The sequence below is a fragment of the Brachyistius frenatus genome, unplaced genomic scaffold, assembly GCF_029030835.1.
Source record: "Brachyistius frenatus isolate BFR_SWC_R1_liver_20210118 unplaced genomic scaffold, ASM2903083v1 Contig_9, whole genome shotgun sequence".
Lineage (NCBI taxonomy): Eukaryota > Metazoa > Chordata > Actinopteri > Embiotocidae > Brachyistius > Brachyistius frenatus.
Window position 1 is genome coordinate 1537365 of NW_027210608.1, and position 10974 is coordinate 1548338.

Genomic DNA, 10974 nt, shown 5'->3' on the forward strand with positions numbered 1-10974 from the left:
TGCTTTTCTGTTAGACCCTCTGTGAGGGATACAATAGATAGGAGGGCTGGTTGCCTTCGCCTGGGGTATCAGTCAAGCAGTGGACAGCAATCAATAATACAATTACAATCTGACTCGGACAGAACAGTCCACCGAGCTAAAGAGCAGCTTTAGTCTTTCTGTAGGAAGCCATTTTCTACTCACATCAGAAATGTATCACAGCTGACCAAAACAAGCCACGAGGTCAAGACTTTAAATATTAGATAGACACGGACACATTGTAATATCAATTGATTAATCCAGCATGCACACACACGCAACATATTGTGCATATACTAAAAATGCAGCCGGTGATGAGTCCTCTGCTCCTGGTTCGATTACCATGACATTTGTGGTCCTCAGATAGCAGCAAAGTTTAGATGTGTCCAGTGAAACACAACAAAGCCTTTACAGAACGGATTGGCCCAAAGTTTTGTACTGATGTTCATGTTTCCCAGAGGTTGAATCTTCATCGGTTTGAGGTTTAAATTTGTCCCCTACTCACCCAGACATTACCATTACTTTGTGTTAATTGCTAATGCGCTAAATGCGGGTGAAGATGTGGCCACAAGAGAGCAGCCTTTCTTTCAATCACCTGGTTTGTTAGAAAGCCTGTGGAGAGCTGCTGCTTAAATGTTTAATCATCTGGTTAGATGTTTGCTAAACTACTCCTAACTGCCTGTCTGTTGGCTGCATTATTCAGGGAGGTTTCTTACAATGGAAATATGCCTTCACACGTCAGGCGTGTCTCACGATGCCACCGCCTTGAGACCAGAGAAAGGAAGCAGCAGAAGGACTGAGCAGCACATCAACATGTCCGAGAACATACCGAGTAAAAACCAGGCTCCGTGCAATTACCAAGCCACAACAGCAGTCACGCTGTAGGAGGTAACCATGGCGATCATCAGTCCTGGGTTGTCAAAAAACGGAGAACGGAGACAGATAACAGAGATGGGAGCCAGCTTGAGCCAGGACATACTGTATAATAGACTTGATAACAAATCAGAGTCAGTATTTAAGTCCATAAAGTAATTCATACACATTTACAAATTGAAAAAACTAGGGGAAAAAAAGCAGGAAACGGTGTTACTTCAGTGGCGAGGGGACATCCTTGGTTACTCAGTTGTTTTTGTCTGTCAGAAATCTGGCCACTATTTGTAGCCTACTATTTGTTCATATTTTTTGCAGTTGATCATTATTTAATGGATTGCCTTCACACCATCATCGGGACAAAGTTTGTCAAATACTTTGGTTTCTGCTCAACCTCGTGCTAAATGTTAGCATTCTGACATGCTAAACTGAGACGGTGCAGACGGTAGACACAACATCTGTCAAAGGACCAGTGTGTAGGATTTAGGAGCTCTATTGGCATCTGTGTAATCCCCTGAATCGCTGTGTCACATCTACGTAAGCAGTGGGGCCTCTTCTGTAACACACAGATCAAACGCACCTTCTATGGGAGTTTCATGGCTTCTGTACACTTGGAAGAGGAGGTGGGGGCGAGGAGTGTTCGGTTGATTGCAATCTGCCACTTCACTGTTAGGTGCCATGAAACCATACACACTGGTCATTTCAGCATGACAATGTCAAGTTCAGACCAGAGAAAAGGAGCTTCGGTGGCCCTTCACAGCTCGACTCCAGCCAGCTGACGGTGTCGCCTGTCGCTCGGCTTGTCCTGTTGCAAGTGGTCAGTTTTACAGCGTAAGGCATGTGATTAATGTTTAGAGAAAACACCAACTTCTCTAAATAATGGAACTGCTCTAGTAGGTAGTAGAAATTGACAAAACCCAGTTTCCAATTCATGGCACAAATCTGCATTAGCCCCCCTGGGTCTTCCATGAATCATGAGAGGCTCCAAATTGTCTACCATCTTGATTTTTCACGTTTTTGATCATTTAATCACTATTTAAAATGCAACTGTTACAAATAAATCAGTATAACTATCTTCATTTATGTTGTGATACGCTACAGATTATGTCCAGCTAGAAAAAAAAGCCAGAGAAGGCGGCAGTTAAAATGGAAATACAGAGTCGCTGCTCTGGAAACGGTACATCATCTCATCTAGTTGATTTGGAGTGAAGTGTCAGGTTTCAGAATATTGCTGCGTGCTTCAAATCATCTCGACAAGAATCTTTGTCCTGAACTGGCCTTCAGCATTGTCTTTGTGAGCATGTTAGTATGTTAGCAGCAGCATTAGGCTAACAGAGCTGACAGCTGTTAGTGTAAGGCTTTAGTTTGAATTTAATCTCAGTGTATAAATATGTAGACCAGGTCGTGTAATATGCATGTTTTTGAAACACTGAAGGAAATTTAAACAAAACAGGAACAACATGCGAACTCTACACAGACAGCATGACCAGACAACAGTGATGATCACTGAACTGAGCTGCCCAGCTGATGGATGTGCTGTATGAGAAATGTCCCCCCCCCCCTCCTATACTGCTTTCGTTCTTTTGAATCAGCAATAAATTTGGCATTTTAGAATGCATTGTCACATCAAAATAAGAGACTGTAGGATTAATAAATCATATTTAGTTAAGTGGAGGGAATTCCTTTACATTTTATAAACAGGAAAGAAATATGAAGTGCAACATGCAACACCGGACATCTGGTATGAGTTGGCTTCTCGCCAAGCGGGGGGGTGGCCTGTTGGCTGCTTTGCTCGCCTGGTTTGCTCTCCCTTTCCTCCATCCTCTGTCCATCCCTTCCTCCCTCCTCTCCACCCTGAGTGCTGCTGGCAGAGACTGTGCAGATCAAAGCGTGCACAGAACAAACCGCAGGCCTCCTCGCCATGCAAAGATGTCTGCACTGAAACTCAGGCCTCGGACAGCGCAACTAGCCAAGGAGCCTGTGAGGAGGGGCAACTGGCCACATGGTAGTCAAACACTAACCGTGCATGATTAGTTGTTAACACCTCTGTTTATCTTTTAAAAGTTTAGTATGATAATGATTTACGAGCATGAGAAAATAACTGAACTTTATATCCTGCTGGAAAATTTCACAATTTTCCCCAAATTCTGTTTTAAAGACGCACTCAATGTGGAAATTCAGGACTGATAAGAATGACCAATAGTTAATCGGTAATTGCTGACCAATAATTACCAATAACCGATAACATTATTTTTTCATTTGCAAAAATTGAAAGTGGACAATTATTGAAACCTTTTAACACTTTTACAGACATCCTTCATCAAAAATGCATCTTTTTCTCTCTTGTTATGATAACGGCTGTAGTGCAATTCATATTAATGTGAGAAAAACCTTTGAATGGGTGGACAGCCTCCACATTAGACATGACATTAAGCTATACAACACAACTTAACACAACTATTTCAGCTTTGCCCACCCACCTGTTTAAGTAGAGAAGAGCATAGCTTTAATCTCCTGGAGGGGTAATTTGACCCACAGTCAGCAGTCAATAAGAGTAAAAATACATGCAATATGTACATGAAGACATGAATAAACACTAACACACAACAGCAACAATGCTGTTGTTGTCACTGTCACTCCATAACATATCACAACCACAGCAAATAACAGGTCGAATCACATCTGTTTAAAAAGTTAATATCTCAGCCCTGATGGAAGCACATTAAACTCACTGAAGATGCAGAGACTCCAGTTAGATGAGGTGAGCTTTCCGCATGGCTCTGACTCAATTATAAGGTTCACTGTTGCATTAAACTCACAGGACACGTCAGTCTGACCTGCTAAAAAAAAAAGCATCTGCCTTCAATATTGTACTATGAACGGTGTCCAGTCACAGTCACAGAAGAACCACAGTTCACATAAGAAAATCATATTTGATTCTTGGCTGAAATTATTATTTTTTTTTACATTTATATTCCTTATTTTAGTCATGATCGATGTGTCTCTCCCTTTATTTCTCTCTTCGGTGTGTCTCACTCTCTCCATCTGCCCAGATGGAGCTCTGCTACCAGCAGGTCGCTGAGCGGTGAGAAGCACAGAAATGGCACATAGCTTCAGCGACTGTCTCTGAACTGTTGCCTTGGCAATTTTGGTGGACAGGCTGTAATGCGTGTTATGTTGACCTCTTGGCTGTTGCTGTAACTATAACCACAAACCTTTGCTGCTGGCCTGTGAACATTTGCTGAAGTTGGGAATAAAGACCCACAATTTCCATCTCAACCATGACAACACAGAAATTAGTGGTCAGTAATTCTCTGTTCACAGAACTGTTTCTCTAACCTTTAAAAGACAAGTTAATTTTGATATTGCACCTACCAGTGTCCCAAAAATGTAATTTGCATAAATAAGCCACTTACAGCAACACTGTAATGTGCTGCTGATCTCCTGGGACTTTTAGGCACGACAGTCTCTAGAGTACTCTGAGCGGTGCAAAAAAAAACCTTAAAGTTGGCTGCACTTCTGATGATGAAAGTGTCGTATAGATGAGAGAGGTTAGGGGTAAAGGGCCACACTGGTTGGAGCTGAGGAGAAGGCTACAAGGTGACTGAAATCTGATGCTGCAGTGGGCACAGACTCACCAAAACTGGACAGTTGAAGACTGTAAAAAAAAAACATAGCCTGGTATAATTCTCGATTTCTTCCATGGTCAGAATTTGGTGTCAACAGCATGAATCCATGGACCCAACCTGTCTTGGTTAAACAGTCCAGGCTGTTTGGATTTTCTTGGCATAATTTGGGCCCCATAATATCAATCAATCCCAATGGCACTTTGGTTCTTTCAACATGTGTTGAAATCCTGCCAGTTTCTCGCCCACTACAACACAATGGCCGCTCCCCACCGCCCCTACTCACCGATTCGGCTTCCTGCGTCGTCTCCGTTTTCCCAAAATTTTAGTCAACATTTAATGTTCTCTCTGTGATCTAGTTTTAGGTCCATGGTGAAATATATGTGCAGAAACCAGTTGTCACAAAAATGCATGTAACTCAGATGCTGATGTCGATCGAACGACGTGACTTGGAATACTTGAACGCAAAAGTTATTGTTTCCACCAGCTCCATGCGCATTAATGTGCTCTACTCCCTTCATGCACAACAGAAACAATCCAAACTTTTTGATCGACCCTCCAATTATGAGAGGACTGAGTAGTTGGTGTGTGAACCTGCTGACATACAGTTTAAACATTTTTAAGGACAAAGACACCAGTAATCTGATCTATGATCAGATCACAGATATATTCATTATATACTTCTTTGGGTTGACATAATAGGATACATTGGTCCTGCAAGAATTGTTTTTGACCTGCTCCTCCACCACCTGCTGCTAATACTCCCGCCAACAACTTGCTTCAGCTTCCAACCACATTACTTTTTTTTTTAAAGCATCCACCATTCACCATTTGTCTAACAAATCATGACTAATTATGACTTTGTGGAGATTACGTCTGGGATAATACCCAACAAGTTGTACGTTCAGTGATTGCAATAGATGACGCAGAGGTTAAGAACCGCCGACGCAAAGTGGAGTCTTCGCTGTCTTTCTCTCACTGCCTAACTCTTTAGGGACTCTGTGATTTCACATCTCTAGTTTCTTTTCTTTTGAACCTTCAGATTCACACAATTATGATACACATTTAAATTTAGATTTACTATTTATTCTGTTTCTTGGGCTGTTGTTAGTGGTTACACAAATAAGCAAAGGATATTGCTGGCTTTACCTGAGCAACTGCTTGATACTGGTCCATCAATTTGCAACAACAAACAAATACTTTCATCATAATTGTTAGGTTAAATTGCTTGCCTACTATAAATTAATCCACACCTTCCAACCAAGCACAATCCATCATTTTCATGATTTCAGTTCAGTATTAGCAAGCAGTAAGTAGCGTTGACGTCACCCATTTATTTGCAAACTGCCATTTTTGAGCCTCAAATTCGGTATTTTGACCGTCGCCATCTTGTTTTTTTGGAGCAAAAAGAGACCATATTTGGATGAGCTGGGGAGGAGCAAGCGATAGATCTGAATCGATCTGACTGTGGACACAAGGAGCACTGCACCATCCCACCTGACCGACTACACCCCAGACTTGTCAATCAAAGCAGGTACACTCCAAAATATGCAGCTGTTTGAGGCCTAATATTTAATTAATCATAGAATTATTTTCAGAAGGACCACCAGAAGATTGATCAGGTGTGAATTTAGCAAATGGCACCATAATGACTTGTGGGAAAAAAATAATTATTGCCTTTATCTCTTTTGTTTAAACAAAAAGAAATGTAAATATGAAAAGATGTGTTTTTACGGGAAGTTACGTGCTGCTAGGCTCCCACCTCTTTCCAAACTGCTGCCTCAATCATTTAGTTAGTTTGTGTTAATGTGTGACTTTTACAGTGGTTTAGCAAGTTAGTTTGGATCTAAACTAACACCAAAGTCACACAATAACACAAACAAATTAACCGATTGAGACGGCGGTATACCAGCAATTGCTGTGTTGCGCAAGGTAAAATTATAGTTTTTGTCTCTAGAGTCTGGTGGCTTTGAAGAAGGACCATAATGGCTCCACTTCTCCATCGGAAAGGGCAGTCGGACAGCAAAGTAAAAGGTATTCTAAATATAATGTACACATATTGATGTTTTAACTATCCCTTTAAGGATTCTGTTAGATTTTTCATGCACTGAGCATTTCTAAAACTGGCTATCCAAAAACATCCATGACAATCACCTCCTATGTTTTACCTGTACAGTACATCCATGTGACTCACCTATATACAGTGAGGAGTCCTTCCTGTGGACATGGTCATCGATGTAGGACACTCCCAGAGGCTGCACAGGTGTGGCCCCGATGCCCAGCAGAACCTGGGCTCCGATCAGCAGAAGGTACATCATGTTGGTGTTGGCTCGGTTGCCACATTTAAACCCAGAGTCTCGGTTTTCTGACCTAGTGTTGTTGGAGCAGACGTCCCTGCCGTCCTCAGCGTGCCACGAGTCCCCGGCCTCGTATTCGTACTGATGAGTCAGGAACTCCGGCAGAGCGGATAGCAACGCCCCCAAAGCCATGACGATCCCGCCGCAGCCGATCAGGCGTGGCCGGTGGGCCTTGGCGCCGAAGTAGCTGACGAACAGGATGAGAGCCAGGTTGCCGATTTCGAAGCTGCTGGCGATGACGCCCACATCGGCACTCTGGAGGTTGAAGCGTCTCTCCAGAGTGGTCAGAACGCTCACCTGGCAGAAAAGGAGAGACAAGGAGGCAGACGAAGAACAAATGTTACAACTAGCAGCCGATAACGTCACAGCAACCCTCTACGTGTTAAAGGCGGGTTTAGACTGGATTTCAGATCATTTCTGAGCTATATCATTTCTGGGCTTGGTGTCATGGGAGTATACAGTTTTTATATACTCCATCCCATTCAAATGTTTGTGTAATAATAAACAACAATAAGAGCATTTAGCTTCATGTGTTTTACAGTAGAATCTGGAAACCCAGCCATCTGCCACTCCCTCATAGCTCAGTGACCTGTTGACGGCACACAGTTGCCGAGATCCTCTGCAGAGTGGACTGTTTCCAACATTTTCATCCTCATACTCCTCCACCGTCCTCCCAAAAACAACCCTGAGGCAAGTCTGATGCCAACTTGAGAGAAGGAGATATGTGCATGTGTGTGGCTTGAGGCAAGAAACCTCATGCCGCTGTTCTAATTACGCACAAAACCACCGTAGCAGCTGAATCCTGGGTGTGTAAGTGATGAACTGGCTCCCTGTGTGCTGAATCATCTACAGGACTGAGGGTAAATGGCTGGTCAGAAGTTATTTTAAACTTGTATTAATCATTCATCAAGAGCAAAGGGTAAAGCAGAAACCCAACGACTTCTTAAAGCATTTCCAGATAAAAAAAAAAAAAAAAAAAGAGGATTTCTTCATGCACACCAACGAGGGGAACTCAGTTGATCATGGAAAATCTTTCATCCTTCTGCTGTGTTGTTTATCCTGTTTGTCCTGTCACACCAAACTCCATTGAAAAATCTGACAATTTTTTTTGTTGCCTTGTTTATTACCTAGTAGGGCTGCAACTCGTGATCATTTTAGTTTTTGATTAATCAATATCATGTAAAAATGCCCGTTAAAATTTCTAAAAGATGTGGACTATCACAGCAAAGATAAACTTCAAATCCTCATGAAGAAATTGGAAGTCATGTTTGGTATTTCTGCTAGAAATTGCATTATCAAAACAACTGATAACTAACAGATTCTGTCAATCAACTAATTAATCAATCGAAAAATAGTTTCAGCTTTTCCGGCATAGAAAAAGACTGGAGACCATTTCTGATATTTAAGAGAGAAAGATTTACCTTAATCTTACTTCAACTTGCCTTTTAAAAGGTATCCTGATAAAAAGACGACTGCTAGCACAGGTTGTGAAAAAGCTATGGATTGTATGTATGCTAGTAGGTTACCATGCCAGTACAGCATGTCCTGTGCGCAGCATGTGGTGCTGTACTGGAACTGTCCTTGGAGAAACACCACTGGAGGTGTCTGAACAGCCCTCCATAAAACTAACCATCTTTCAAAATAAGATGAACAAGCTGTAATTCACTTCTAAAATAGTAAGATGAAAGTTAAGAGGTCAATTATTTCAACTGTGGAACACTAACCTAGTTCTGTAACCAGATGATGGGAGGCAGACAAGAGGTTACACAAGCATGTCTCAATACTAGTTTAAATCATTTTACATTTACTGAACGCTCAACTTATAAAAAGAAAGAGTCATAGAGTATAAATTGGGAGTAAATATGACAGAGGTCAGTGGGTCCAGATGACGGGGCTCAGATTTACTCAGTGGTCCTTTGAGATTTATGTATTGCCTCATACAGCACGCAAAGAGAACAGACACTTTGCACCTTTTATATTACAGATGAAGCCATTTTAGTCCAATTCAGTCCAATGTTTACAGACAAAAGAAAGGTGTTGTGTCACTGAGCAAAAGAAAAAACAAAAGAAATGCAAAATGTGAATCAGGAAAGCAGCTGAAAACTAAAGAAATAGAGAATAAAAGGGATGATAAACAGTATTTTAAGAGAGCGTAGGCACGGCTTTTATGGTGCTTTTATCTGCAGAGGGATTTGCTAAATGTGCAGTTTTTGGTTTGGAAGTTTCCCTTCAGTCTTCAAAAAAATAAAAAAGAAAGGACTTTAAAATGTCTGACTGTTGCCAAACACATTAAAACCAACTCAGTGGCGTATCTGCCAAGCTGCAGAGTCAAACAAACATCATGGAAGAGCATTTCCTTACAGATTTTTTTCAAAACAAGCCCTTATTTCAAACCAGCAATCAAAAGGTATATAATCAGGGTCAAGCCACTGACCTTTGACCTTGCCGCTTTCAAAATGACTTCCCTGTGTTGAATTGACAAAGCTCATAGAAGCATTTCTCATTATCCACACGTTTCGTGGTATATTTAGAAGACAGGTGTAAAGACACTGCGTCCCTGAGCTCATTAAAAATAACTTCCAGCCCCATCCTATTATGAACCTTACAGTTATTTATAGTATCAGGCCTGTGCTGACACATATCAGGGGAATTGGCTCAGATCAGACAAACAAACCTGATTACAATTGCATCTTTCTTCTTTTATAGAGATTTAGAGTAAGTGGTTGTGAGCCAACTATAGGTAGATGTTGTAACTGCTGGGGTTGAGGATTTGGCTTCACCACAAAGAGAAAATAATTGCAAAAGCCACAAAAAGCAGTTTCAAATGCATTCATTTTAACCTCTGCATCAATGATTCTGTTGGCATTTTATTTTGTTTTCATTAATTTTAATTTTACCATTCTGTTTTCTGCTTATCTTTCATGCAGTGGAAAAAAAACACAGCACATCATTTTAAAATAAGTGTCACAGGAAGAAGGAGTTTATATATATATATATATACACACACACAAAAAAAATCTCTTGTCTCTTGTGGAGATCACGTCATCTCTTAGGCCTGTATCCTCCCGTGTCAAAGGCCTCCTGCATTATTGAGGCATATGGGTGCAGAGAGTGCAGCAGAGCCGGCAGGTTGGATGGACCTCCTGACCACTGTTTCGTAACCCGCTCTCCATCAGACCATCCATCTAACGTGTAGCGAATTTCCCAAACAACGTGGAGCCTACGGCCGCTGTGACGCGCTTTGTGTCATGCAGATGGCGCATAGGCCTTGATGGATAATACGCAGCAAGTCATCAATCACTGAAAGCACCGCGTCCCGTGCTTACTGGAGGATGTGATTATACTAATGTGATCAGAATAATGTGACTATTAACCGCATCAGCTGAAGCGCCGCATCGTTACTCATTGTCTGCCTGTGCCGGTCTGAAGGGCGCTGCGTTAACCCGATCATACCTGAGAAACACAGAGTTACGACGCTCCGTCAGATCAACGCGGTGCCCGTGAAACTCACCAGATAGGCGCCCACGGTGCCCTGTGCCAGCATGAGCGCACATTCCGACACCAGGAAGATCTTAATGTTGGAAAAACACGAGGTTTTCTTCTGGTTGTCATCCTGCTCCGGGTCGTCGGTGCTGCTCGGCTCGGTGCAGATCTGGTTTTTAACCTGCATCCTTCGGCTCAGGCTCCGGTCGGGTTGGACGGCATGAAACTGAACGGGTCCGGTCCGGCGGAAAGCATCTGGTTATGATGATGACGAGCTGCACTGCAGGAGAAGTGCGAATCTCGTGTCAATAGCCCGTCTAGGCTGGAATATACAGCAAGAAATGCTGCTGTCCACTCAGCATTACGCGCAGTCCGTCAGCGACCTCTCTTCACCGCCTGTCCAGCCAGTGCGAATCGGCTACATCATATTTAAATACGTAGGCTACGCATGTATATGTATGACGGCTTCTAATACCCGACGTAGAACTACAGGACGCCGTTTCACCACATCCGGGATGTTAGCCTATCTCCACCCAGCGCCGGTGCCGACTGGTTTTGGTTTCCGATCCCGGTTCCGAGCTGCAGCTCTGCGTCCTGTAAAGCGCTGTATGATGCTCCTC

At 42.5% G+C, this 10974-nt stretch overlaps 1 protein-coding gene across 1 annotated transcript in view; it reads right to left on the reverse strand.

Moving 5' to 3' along the window:
- Positions 1 to 10974, reverse strand: part of LOC138616179 (solute carrier organic anion transporter family member 3A1-like) — a 29763-nt gene extending 18789 nt beyond the window's left edge. Inside the window, exons 1-2 of the mRNA XM_069690304.1 lie at positions 10383 to 10974; positions 6709 to 7168 (exon numbers count right to left, since the gene is read on the reverse strand). Coding sequence (XP_069546405.1) covers positions 6709 to 7168; positions 10383 to 10541 — 619 coding nt within the window. The 5' untranslated portion in view covers positions 10542 to 10974. The remainder of the gene's footprint in view (positions 1 to 6708; positions 7169 to 10382) is intronic.